Genomic DNA, 12,852 nt, shown 5'->3' with positions numbered 1-12,852 from the left:
AGCAAACAACGGGATGACGATGTCGTCAAGATTAACGTCACCCACGCTAGGAGCGGTTGCAATCCTGTGCCGGCGATGCGCGCAGTACCATTTCTGTGATGTAACCACCAAGAAAGTATGACCCGAGTCTGCTCCTGAGGAAACGTGGATGTACACTGCCTGAGGGTCACGTTATATGAATGAAAGTCTGTGATCTTTAATAAAAAACTGTCGGGGACAGGAAGACACTGAACGGGTAACTGGTGACGGGCTCCTGGAGCACAGAGGAAAGAGACATCGACGACACGGTTGGCAGAAACCTAAATGGGGTCTGCGGGTCGGATCTTAACATAGTGTCACCACCGATTTCCGTGCTGGGTGGCTGGAGTGGTCACGTAGGGAGTATTGGGGGCGGGGGGGGGGAGGTGATGGGGCATCATGTCCACACCACGCTCTCACGTGGTCCAGAACAAGGGTAAGGAAAATGCGCACATACACGTACACACACACGGTCGATCCTTCATGGCTGTGGTTTCCACATCTGTGAACTTGCCCACCCGCTAGAGTTCATCTGTAACTGCAAAATCAGTGCCTGTGTGCGTGAGCCGGCTGGACGCACTTCCAGCGGAGCCTCGCGCCGGGTACCGGCCGCCCGCGCCCCCAGCCTCCGTGGCGCCCAGCGCGGGGTATCCTCCCCCCGCACCCCGGCCCAGCCCGCCCTGACTCAGCGCCCCGCTCCGGGTGCCGGCCCAGTGCGCCTGCGCAGAGCTGCCTCACCCTGACTCCTCAGCCCGAGAAGCCGCCGGACAGTTCGAGAAGAGGCGAGGAGTGGGCGGGCCGACGGAGCCGCGGAGGGCGCGATTGGTCGGCCTAGCGGTGACGTCTAGGGGCGCGCCGGGAACGCCTGGCCGCGGAGGGCGCGATTGGTCGGCTCGGCGGAGACGTCGTCGGGGGCGCGCCGGGGACGCCCGGAGGGCGGTGGCTCTCTGACCCGGCGGCTACGAATAAATGGCCGGGAGGTGCTGGCGGCGCGATGCTGGGCTCTCCCGCGGACTCGGACCGGCCTCGGCCGTCGCTCGGATCCTGTTTTCCTCGTCCCTTTGGCCTTGTCCCCCGCGGCTGACCGCGGACAGGAAGACAGCTCTTGGTCTCTGCCACCTTCCGCTCCCCTCTGCGGCTGCGCAGGCCTCAGACGAGGGCCAGGTACGGGGTCGGCCTGGGGGTGCCGGGCGGGGGTCGGACGGGGCCGCGAACCTCGGACTCGCAGGGCGTCAGTGTCCTAGCAGAACGGGGCTCTCACACCGCGGCTGCGGCGCCGAGAGCGCGACCACGTCGGGGTTGAGTTCGGCTTCCCGTCGGTCCTCGATCGATTGATTCCCGAACGTCCGCTGGGTGTTGCTGATCCAGGATGGGCAGATCCGACCTGGGCCCTGCGCTTCGCGGAGCCGAGAGTAGGGAACGAAGCTGCAGTGGGAAGCCGAGCGAGCGGGTCCTGGGAAAGGAATTACAGAGTAGAGGAAGCGCGATTTGGGTGGGGCCAGGTGAGGGTGTTAGGAAAGACCCCGAGTGACGCTTTAAACCGGGCCCTGAGGGCATGAGCGGGTGTCAGCTGTGGCCGGAGTATCCCAGGCCTCCCGGCAGCGGGAGAGCTGATGGGCAGGTCCGGAAGAGGCCCCGGGGACGTGAATTCTGGGAGGGACAAGAGTTTTGAGAGGTTTGGTGGGTGCCAGATCACGGAGGGGCCCCTGTGAGGCGTGCCGTGGGCTTCAGTTTTCTCTCAGGTGCAGTGGCATCACCGTTTGTCCACCTGTTTTCCACTGGTGAGTTGACGACTTCCCCTTCCCCTGGTCAACTCCAGGTTGATTGTCATTAAGGAATAAATTCTGAGTAAAACTCAATGCATAAGGGAGTTAAAGACAGCAACAGGGGACTGAGTCGAGTGTAGTTAAGTAATGTGACTTAGCACCTGGTAACAGAGTTTTGTTTGTCGAGTATATTCAGTAGATGAAATTGCGATTTAAAGTTCACCGAGGCTGTAACTTTCCCTAGTAGCTGTGTAGTTGAATATGGGACGTCCCTGTCAATATGGGTCAAAATATGGATTAATGAAAACTTAAATTCGGGTTGAGCTTGATAAACTAGGAATTAAAAGAACTGAAAAACAATCTGTCTGCGAAGGGGTTTGATTCTGAAGGAGCTTTTCTACTTACGCTAAAAGTCCCATTTTCTGTTTGCTGAAAGACAAGAATTTGTGACACTTAGGCCCCTGCAGGAGCCCAGATGACTTGGGCATTTGATGCTCCCTGCGTGTTTACTTATATCAGCTGTGCAATATTAACCCTGGTGACTGAAATTCGGACCATCCTTGCTTTCCTCCTAATTATTTCTAATTCTTGCAGGTTACATTTCACTCTGTCATCTGTGTTTTGGACATTTTCTCATAATGGAGTTCCCTGATTTGGGGAAGCATTGTTCAGAAAAAACCTGCAATCAGCTAGGTAAGCACTTCTAGGAGAACGTTAACAGGAAATGGGTGTCTTGTCATCTATGTGGGAGAAGCACTGGCCACTGTCTTCATTAGCTGTTGTTCTCTGGGCCTTGGCCTTTCCGGCTTTTCAGTAATGAGATGCTGGCCTGAGTTTTTGGTTCTGTACAGCTAGGTACAAGGCTGGCTGCCAGCACGGAGTGGATTTAAATGCTCTGCTTGAATACGTGGTACCCGTGAGGTGGGGTCTCTTTGGAAAGGATAGCTATGCCGGTTCTGCAGTGTTGCTGGCATTGTCAAATTCATGGCCCCCAATTTTTTTCTCATGTGGTACCTCGAGGATGTATTTGATAGGCATAATATGAACTCAGCAAAGGTAAATACCTGTTTAATACGATCTATGATTCTTCTGTTCTAGTCTTTCAAACACTTTACTGTTTTTTGTGTGTTTTTGTTCTTTTTTTTTTTAGATTTTCTTCCGTTAGAATGTGATGCATGTAAACAAGATTTCTGTAAAGATCACTTTACCTGTGCTGCACATAAATGTCCCTTTGCATTCAAGAAGGTAATTGGTCATACTTCATTCTAAAGATTCTCATCCTCACTCTCCAAAACTGCGCTGCCCGAGATAGTGGACACTAGCCACATGTAGAGAAAACTTAATTAAAATTAAATAAATCCTAAAAGTCCTGTTTCTCAGCGACGCCAGCCACGTTTCAGGTTTCCGGGAGCCGTGTGTGGACAGAGCAGCTGTGGAGCTTCTCCATCGTTGCAGAAGGCTCTGGACGGCACAGCTCTAAAGCAACAGATTATTTTCCTGGAATGAAATTGTTGTACCTAAACCTACAGAGCTTACTTTACATGTTAAAACGCTTAGTTCCTTTTATTCAACACACAAGGAGAAACAGCTCTGTCTTCATGGGGCACAAGAAACGCAGCGCAGCGCTTGATGGGAGCTCTGGTCTGGGCAGAATTGTAAATGCTTGCTTGTCTGGGCAACTTTGCAGCCTTGGCATCCTCCCTGGGTGATCCAGACAGTTCATGGTGGAAGCTGGAGGGTGGCTGCAAGGAAACAGACTTGCCTAAGTCCAGAGGTTTAAGACATTGGTTACTGACTTTTCAGGTGGTCCCAGCCTGAACTCACTTTGTTTTGGGTGCTTCAGGGAGCATTTTCGTGAGCTCTTCAGTCAGCACTCTGCTGCTTCCCCAGGGTGGCAGTTAGAAGTGCGGGTGACAGTGCGACACCCTTTGACCAGTGTCGGCTGGGGTCTGGCCCTTTGCTGATTCATGGGGGCGGGGGAGGGTGACTCATGTTCACCCGGCACCGATGACCGGGTCAAACTACCTGGTCTGTTGCCTTGACCTTCCTGTGTCCCTGGATAGGGAGAGTCTGCCTAGAGGTGACTGAATGATGCTTTATTTCTTAACTTGGCCAACTTGCCAGCTGCAGGAGCACCCCTGGGTGGCTTTCCAGCTCAGTTCCCAGACAGCTGGCATCGCGATTCTGTGATTACCTGTTACTCGTCCACATGTCACTTCAGTGTTCTTGAGCTAAATCAGCTCAGCTCCTGCCCTGGCCCAGAGGGATTTTAACCATGCTGGGCATTCCCTCCAGAGCCCCCCAGTGCTGGGCTTGGTGGTGGTTCTGAGCCTGAGAGCTCAGCCTGGCCACGTGCGCCCTTGACTGATGAGCTAGTCTGCCTGCGTGGCCGCGGCGGAAGCTACAAGGAGCATCGGGGAGGCCGTTGGCAGGCGAAGGAGCTGAGGCTCTTCACGGCTGGTGTTTCTTCCTGGCAGCCCCACCCTCGAGGTGTTTGGGCAGCTTCACTGCTCACTACATGGTGCTGGACAGATAGCCCTGCCGCCCTGAGACTGTCCTTCTGGATCGGTTCACCAGCTGCCTTCCTGGGCTGCACTTGACCTCTGTCTCAGGGTCATTTCTGCGGGTGGTTAATAGTCTGTTTCTTCAGTTCTCCTGGGTTCCACTTCAGGCAACTGTCTGCAAGCCCTAGGGATGCCTTGCTGCCGATCCCCTGTGCCAACCACACTCTCCTCTCGTGGGGGGCAGATGTCAGTGTTTGTACTCTGTTTGCTTTTCAGTGTGCTGTTCCACTGTGCCTTTGTGTGTGTGTGTGAGGTTTGATTGTCTGAATCTGGAATATCATCTTGTATTTGTTATTTTTAGGATGTTCAGGTGCCAGTGTGCCCACTTTGTAACAGCCCCATCCCAGTAAAAACGGGAGAGGTCCCAGACGTGGTGGTCGGTGAGCACATGGATGGAGCTTGTAAGCGCCACCCCGGGAAGAAGAAAGAGGAGGTGAGGACAGAGTCTGTGCCAGCCGTCTGGGGGCTGGTTTCTCCTCAGGGGAAGGAGGGTCAGCTATCCAGCGAGGCTAAGTAGTTTTAATAGTTTCTGCACAGCGTAAAACCCAAACAGTTGATCGGTGTTCTCCTGGCTTGTGGACAGCGTGGGTTTTTACAGTCGTATGAGCATATTTCCTGAATATTAGGGCCTATGTTAGGGTTTGCTTTCGTTACAGGAATTCCTCCCAAGATGGAAAGTTAATGTGGTTTTCTAGAATCCTTCTGTTAGTGTGTGGTTTTTCCCAAGCTCCGCCTGGGAAATGTCAGCGATGTAAAATCAAACATGGGCGTTCCTGCTCTGGTCGTCTTGGTGCTCGTCCTGAAGTCCCGCGTCTGTCCGTTTGGAGTCGGCTGTGGTGGAAGGAGCGGCCACCTGCCTCTCCTTAAATACGCGGTACCATGTACTGAAGCAGAGCATTGAAATCCAGCTCGCGTTTGTCTCGTTCACCCTGTAGTGCTGGGTGACGCCCGGTCCCCGCGGTGCGCCGGCCGCTGGGCTCCGGCACCCTCGCTGCGGCGCCCTCGCTGCGGCTCGCCTGGGCGTTCGCTGGCGTCGGGGGTTTTCCCGCTTCTGCTGCTGCTCAGGGAGTTCCCGCAAGGGGCCGGCTGTCCTCCTTGTCCCCGGGTGTGGCAGCTTCCCCCTGGCTGACCCTGTCGCCGTCTCCTCTGGACTCCCGCTCTGTGGGGCTGGACCTCCCGGGCCGGCCTCCTTTTTCCCCTCAAGTTCCCTCTTCTCTGTGTGACCCACGTACAGGTGGTCTTTCCTACGTCGTGGTCAGTCGTCCCCACGCGCCAGGTCCGCAGCTGACCGCGCGCGCGCCGGGGACAGGGCGGCTCTGCCGTGTGGGCGGGGGTCCTCCCAGACGCGCGGCCTCCTCCCGGGCCCCGCGTCACCCGCGCTGCCGCTGCTGCTGTCGATTTCTGAGCCTTCGGGGATTCTGTGTCACACATACGCTGCTTCTTGACCCTCCCTGCCGGCTCATAGTTCAGCTTTTTCATGTCTGCTGAGTCCGTCACTGCTCGTCCACGTGCTTTTTCTAAAATCTTGTGGCTGTTTTGGGCTTCCCTGGCGGTCCAGTGGTTAAGACTCTGCACGTCCACTGCAGGGGGCTCTATCCCCTGGTCAGGGAACTAAGATCCCGCATGCCGCGTGGCACAGGCAAAAAAAAAATTAAAATCTTGTGGCTGTTTTCTTTTTATCTTTTGCCCTTTGGGGTTCATCCATCCTTTTTCAGAACATCTCTTTGTGGTCACTTTTATAGAACTTCAGGCGGAATCGGAGCCGCCACCTGTGGTCACTTCTCCATCCTCAACTAGAGTCTAAGGAGACTCGGGTTGGACATGGCCCGTGGCAGCTGGTCCACTCCTCGGACTGGAGACTCTCGGAGCCCTGCATGCGTCCCCAGGCCCAGCCCAGCACTGCACGCTCCCTGGGGCCTCCGGGTTTATTTGGGTGGTTTCCCTAGGATGCGGGCTGCGCTGCCCCCTGCTGTCTTGGCCTTTAGAGCTTATCTCCAGGGCACTGGCTTCTGACCACCTTACCTCACGGTTTCTGTATGTTACACTAAATACAGAACAAATGCAATTATGACAAATAACCTGGAACAGGAGAGGGTGAAGTCTGTCCCTGAGCTTCCAGCCCAGACCCTCTGATTGGAGCCCCCCCCCCCCGACCCCTTCCTGGCCCGTCTCCTCCAGCCCGTTGCTGCTGCTCGTGTTTGCCATGCCTCCCAGCCTTCCGGAAGCTTCGGTGACCAGGCCCTCCTCCCTCCTGGCTCCACCCTCACTTCCCCACCGCGCGCTGCCCCTCCTCGTCTTCCGGGCCCCACTGGCACCTGCACTGTTTCCACGCACCCGGGTCACTCGCCCTTCTTGGCCAGAGGGCTGCCCCCCGGCTGCCGGACCCCTCCTCCCTGACACCGTCACCCACACAGAGTCGGAAGTGCCCGGGAGTTTATATCACCGCAAAGACCCCGCAGTAACTAACGGCTGTGCCAGCTCCCCTGCCCCTGACGGGACACAGCCTGCGCCAGCTCCCCCTAGGGCTGTGCGCCACGCCTCGGGCCTGGCCTCCTTCCCTCCCGTGTCCCCGTCCCCTGCCCCCCGTCTTGTTCTTTTCCTGCAGTACCCCCCCAAGCATCTCACATGAGACCCCAACTTAAAATGCCGCTTTTGTATTTACCACTTGTTAAAACTTTTCTGTCTCCTAAACTAGTATTTCCTTGTTTACCTGACAGAAAGACATCTCAGTGAAACCCCGGTGCCTTCATTCTGTTTAGCTAAGGACCGTTTCTAGTTTAAATGCCGATGGTCTTATGGGGGGGCGGGGCTTGTCGAATGATTGCTCGGTGAGGCTGCTGGAACATTGAAGCAACTTGTACTTTCTCAGATTTTCACGTACCGCTGCTCAAAAGAGGGCTGCAGGCGGAAAGAGATGCTGCGAGTGGCTTGCGCCGAGTGTCGCGGCAGCTTCTGCATTCAGCACAGACACCCTCAGGACCACGGCTGCACCCGCGGACGCCCCGCTGCCAGCACGGCGGGGTGAGGAGAGGCCCGGCTCGGCCTGCATGGCGTTGGGACAACCTGGACCCGTGCTGCACGCTCAGCTCTTGGTGTTGACCATTCGCTGTAGGGGTTTGGGTGAATGTGATCTTAATTAAAAGCGGATTCCAAATCGAAGCCGGATTCTAGTCGTTGTTTGCTGGCACTGCAGTTCTGGAGCCAGAAATGCCTGCTCACCGCGCGGGGCCGTGGGGAGGGTCTCCCCCGGCCTCCCCCTCGCGAGGGTGCTTCCCGTAGGCTCGGGGTTCTCTGGCTTGTGGACGCGTCACCCTGGCCTTTCACCTTCCTGTGGCGTTCTCCCTGTGCACGGTGCTGTCCAAGCGTCCCCTTTGCATGAGGACACTGGTCTGTGGGGTCAGCGCACTGAGCTCACCCCCCCTAACCTCCAGCGACCCTCCCTCCAAATAGGTCCTGGGTGTCGGACTCCACCCCACCTTCTGATGGAGGCAGTTCTGCCCCTTCACTGGTTATTTACAGGGAGAACCTTCCTCGGGTCGGTGGAAAGGTCTGCCCCCACCTTCCGTGGGTAGAAATGGAAGCCCGAGTCACCTGTCACTTCCACTCGGCCGTTTCTCGTGGTGTCTGTGCCCGAGCAGGGCTGGGGGGTGACCTCGTCCCTGCATGCGTGGCTCTCGGCACCGGTGAGGGGTTGGCTGAGCTCTGACCTGACCCTTCCGCGCAGGTGCTCGGCAGCAAGGGACTCGGAACCTGGGCCGTCGGGGGCTTCACGCGAGGGGCCGGGCGGCTGGCTGGCTCGGCGCTTCAGGTGCTGGTCGGGGGCGCGGTGTTGCTGCCCTCGTGTCGGGCGGGGCGGTTCTCCGTCCCGCCGGTGAGTGCTCAGCGCTCATGACTGGCCGCCTGGAGCTCCGCGCTCCGTCACAGCTGGATGGGATGGAGGCGGACGCACGCCCGGCCTTGGACCTTGTCAACCCCGGGTGCACACGCAGGTCCCGCCAGCACAGGGTGACGAGAGGAACACTTTGTAGCTGGTTTCTGAAGCACTGTGTTTGGCGAATGTCTTTTGTACGATCACCCGCTTCTAGTTAATCAAGACAAACCTAAGAACATAGCTGTTTTCTTCTCTTTCAGGTGGAGAGTAGAGCGTTGATGTGACTGTGTCTGTTCAAACTGGCCTCTTTCCGTCCGTGATTTGCACTTTGTGGATACTTTTATGCTCTAGCACTTCCATACGTCCCGCCGCGAGCAGCTCTGCCCTGAGCTGAGCTGGTCAGGGGCTTCTGTCACTTAAAGCACCGACAGTGCATCTCACTGTGTCTTCCTCACGTGGCATCTGAGCCCAGGCACGGGGGCAGGACTACACCTACCCTGTTAGGGGTCCTTGTCCAGAGGTGGCCCCCAGCCCACCGCTCCTGTTTGACTGAGAGAACAGCCTGTGACCCTCTGACTGCAAGCATTGGGGTGACACCGAGGGCTTTGGGGCCTGTCAGGAGCGCCGTCATCTCCTGGGACCTCAGGGAACCGGATGAAGAGAAATGCCATCCCAGGCATAGCCCCAGGGGCACCCAGCCATGCGCTCCAGACATCCCACTGCTTGCGGATTAACAAAAATCCAAGCAGTTTCTCTTCCTTGTTTGGTTTCATAGCCTCAAAATATAATGGTTGTGACCAGCTAGAGGGGTAGGATAGGGAGGGTGGGAGCGAGGTGCAAGAGGGAGGGGATATGGGGATATATGTATACACATAGCTGATTCACTTTGTTGTGTGGCAGCAGCTAACACACCATTGTAAAGCAGTCATACTCCAATAACAATGTTTTACATATATATATATATATATATATATATAGTGGTTGGGGGGTGTATTCAGTTCCCATCCCACGGGCGGGTTATCCAGCTCTTTCTACACTCTGTCCTGTTGGTGGCGTTAGATCTGGACCCGTGGTTGTCCAGGTGCACCAGAATCGTGCGGGGCCTGGTAGAGCAGTGCCACCGCCCCCCACCCCACCCCAGCGGAGTTCCTGACGCTGTGGGTCTGGGGACTACGTGGACAGAGCCCTTTCTGCGGTCCAGGGCCAGTGCAGCGGCCACTGGCCGCTGGGGAGCACGTGGGGCCGGCGTCCAGCGTAGCCGCAGAGCTGTCACCTGCATTCAGTCATTAGGAAGCCGTGTTGAGTATGTCAAGAACATGAATATGTGAATCTGGTTTTTCAGCTGTAAATTTTATAAAATCTAAGTACAGATCAGGTCTTTCTCAAGTGAGGTTAGTGTCCAAATTGAGACACTGGGTTTGGAAGTCAATGCCAAAAAAAAAGTGAAATATCTCATTGTTAAAAATATTTACAGGTCGAAATAGTATTTTGGATATGATGGATTAAATAAAACATTAAAGTGAGTTTTACCTGGTTTTGTTTTGTTTTTTAATTGTGGGTACTAGAAATTTTAAAAGTAGGTAGACGGGGCCTTCCCTGGTGGCGCAGTGGTTGAGAGTCCGCCTGCCGATGTGGGGGACGCGGGTTCGTGCCCCGGTCCGGGAAGATCCCACATGCCGCGGAGCGGCTGGGCCCGTGAGCCATGGCTGCTGAGCCTGCGCGTCCGGAGCCTGTGCTCCGCAACGGGAGAGGCCACGGCAGTGAGAGGCCCGCGTACCGCAAAAAAAAAAAAAAAAAAAGGCGGGGCTCACGTCATACTTTTTAGCGCCATTCTTGATCATCCAAACTAAAGGACAAAAGACGTGCACGTTTTATCAGGAATTATCAACTTAGGAGTCCACTCGTGTTTCTTAACTGTGATTGGAGGATTTAAGTGTATTTAAGAGTTTTCTGAGAAGTTAGTATTTTCCTTAAGGACCTGTTGAAGTGGCGCAGAGGGTGAAAGGTCAGGAAAGCAGTCACGGGCATCCTTACGGCTGCTGCTGCTGCGTGGTCTCCCAGGACCTGGGCGAGTCATCGCTCCTCTGCCCGGCTGCTCAGAGAGGGTTTCCTGGACGGCCTTGCTGTGCGGGAGGGGACGTGTTTCAGAGTTTGGTGGAAGGTGCCAAGTTGCCATCCAGAAAGTCATGCCAGCTTCCTCTCCATCAGTTTCCCCACACCCTCATCAGGTGTTTCATTGGCTTAGTTTTTTCTTAATGTGATGAAAACATGGTGTCACCGTGCTTTAAATGGGTACGTCTTATATTAGTAAAGTTAAGCATTTTCTGAGAATTGCCCATTCGAGGAGTTTAAGGGCGTCAGTGGGCGTGGCCGAGGGACCGGGAAGCCACAAGTGTATTTTAAATTTTCGTAGAGAGTGCTAACATGAGAAAGTTCAGAGAATTCCTTTGAGTGTCACAAGTTCGCATGCATTTTTGAGAGAAGGCTTGGCAGGAAGTCGTGTGGTTTGTGGTCACCCGTCGGGCGGGAAGGGCTCACTTCCTTAGCTGCTGGGCCGCTTCAGTGGAAATGTTTGCAAGACGTGGGATGATGAGGTCGTGGCGCGGCCACTTGTTGAGTGACCTTGAGCATGTTGTGTAGCATTGGCTGTAGTTTCTTCCCCTACAAATGGCAGCCTCAGGTGGGATGGGGCGAGGCTAACAGGCACTCTGACAGGTGCCCCGAGGCACAGGGCTCTCCAGGTGTGCAGGCTCTGTCTAGGCCTCGGTGCCCGGCGGTGGGCCCACCACTGCCCTACTGGACGAGTGGGTGTCAGGTCGGCCTTTTCAGGGAGTCCATCGTGTCTCTGGAGAGGGTCTGGCTCGTGGGGAGGGAGAGCCAGGGAGCAGCTGAGCGTTTTCTCCCACTGGCTGGGGTCTTCACCCACGTGCGGCCGCGCCCTCCCTGCCGAGGCTGCGGTCCTGCCTGTCAGTTCCGAGCAGGGCGAGAGGCCAGGCTGCCTGCCCAGTGTCCGGTGACTGGTCCCCCGGCCGAGGTGGTGCGTGGCTGCGGTATCAGAAGTGCCCACAAGGTGTCACTAGAGGGCCTCCCGAGAACTGAGAGCTGGTGGACTAGGTAGGACCTTAGTTCTTGCTGGAAACTGGGCCCAGGATCCTGGGAAGGACAGACACGATCAGCCCGTCAGCCCCAAGTCAGTGTTTGCAGGTCATTCATGTTAAAAGTGATCGGGGGTGTTTTTAAATGTATCTTTAATCCGGCTTCCCCATTCATTCTTGGCAGTAATGCTATGACCAAATCTGAAAGGTAGGTTCTGAAACGAGTTCCTGAAATGTTCGTAGTTTTCCAAGTTTTAAGCTTGAGAATGAGGACCGTGGACACTTACTCACCTTTGCAAATGAACATAAATAAATGTTCATTTGTTTGCTTTATTTCACTGAAAGGCTGTAAGAACAGCAGTCAGTTTGCTGTACGAGGTGAGTAGATGCCCTGGAAGAGCCGAGAGGAGAGCGTCGGTGCTGCAGGAGGGGTTAAATGTTGTGTGAAGAGCGTGTTTGCTGTTTGCCTCAGTTTCTTCTCCTTTGATTTCTCCCTCCCTGTCGTTAGGGCGTCTGGGGGCTCCCCTAAAACCCACGTTCGTAGAATTCACACACATCCCTATCTACGTGACGAGCCGTCCTTAGAATGCGTTAAAAGCTAAGATCTTGCGACAAATGCTACACAAATTACCTTTACAAATGGTCTTTTTCAAATCCCATGCCGATGGCAGAGCAGCTGGTTACTTTCACGTTCTGGAGAGTTCTTCGTCGTTCTGAACTAAACTGAAGCTACTTGTACATTTATGCAGACATTGCCTGGAGAAAGAGCTATTAGCAAGGTCACTGTGCCCGTCACGGTCAAGGAGAAGCTTATGGGACCCCAGGGAGAGGGAGAGCCGCCAGGCGTTGGCATACACCGTGCCCAGTTGTAAATCATTTGCTGGGTGGTGATTGGCTGCCGTTAGCTGAGTGTCTGCTTCCTCACGTCCGCCTACGCTGTGCCACCTGCACTGCCCACCACAGACACGGGCCGGGCAGGCAGCCTGCTTCCCAGGGACCAATAGCCTTCATTCCCGCAAATGATAAGCAGAAGATAGAATGGGGGGCTTCCCTGGTGGCGCAGTGGTTGAGAATCCGCCTGCCAATGCAGGAGACACGAGTTCAAGCCCTGGTCCCGGAAGTTCCCACATGCCGCATCTACTGAAGCCCGTGCGCCTAGAGCCCTGCTCCGCAACAAGAGAAGCCACTGCAGTGAGAAGCCCGCGCACCACAACAGAGACCCAACACAGCCAAAAATAATAAATAAGTAAAAATAAAATAAATTTATTAAAAAATGATAGAATGGAAGAGAAAAATCCAATTTACAAGGGCAATAAAGATTAAATACTTAGGGGGCTTCCCTGGTGGCGCAGTGGTTGAGAATCTGCCTGCTAATGCAGGGGACACGGGTTCGAGCCCTGGTCTGGGAGGATCCCACATGCCGCGGAGCAACTAGGCCCGTGAGCCACAACTACTGAGCCTGCGTGTCTGGAGCCCGTGCTCCGCAACAAGAGAGGCCGCAACAGTGAGAGGCCCGTGCACCGCGATGAAGAGTGGCC

General features: G+C 55.3%; 1 protein-coding gene across 2 annotated transcripts; it reads left to right on the top strand.

The window, feature by feature from the left end:
• The first annotated feature begins 895 nt into the window (after positions 1 to 895).
• On the top strand, positions 896 to 9,742 carry ZFAND2A (zinc finger AN1-type containing 2A). Of its 2 annotated transcripts, none has more exons than XM_060285177.2 (6): positions 896 to 1,182; positions 2,379 to 2,477; positions 2,935 to 3,029; positions 4,650 to 4,781; positions 7,218 to 7,369; positions 8,088 to 8,468. In XM_060285177.2, the coding sequence occupies exons 2-6, from the start codon at positions 2,423 to 2,425 to the stop codon at positions 8,221 to 8,223; spliced, it is 570 nt and encodes a 189-aa protein (XP_060141160.1). In that variant the 5' UTR covers positions 896 to 1,182; positions 2,379 to 2,422; the 3' UTR covers positions 8,224 to 8,468. The 2 variants fall into 2 exon arrangements, with proteins under 2 accessions (XP_060141160.1, XP_060141159.1); XM_060285176.2 differs by lacking the exon at positions 8,088 to 8,468 and adding an exon at positions 8,480 to 9,742 and having other exon boundaries at positions 898 to 1,182.
• Positions 9,743 to 12,852: the final 3,110 nt, after the last annotated feature.

Source organism: Globicephala melas, chromosome 15 (genome assembly GCF_963455315.2).
Source record: "Globicephala melas chromosome 15, mGloMel1.2, whole genome shotgun sequence".
Taxonomy (NCBI): domain Eukaryota; kingdom Metazoa; phylum Chordata; class Mammalia; order Artiodactyla; family Delphinidae; genus Globicephala; species Globicephala melas.
This window is presented reverse-complemented; position numbering and strand designations above follow the sequence as displayed.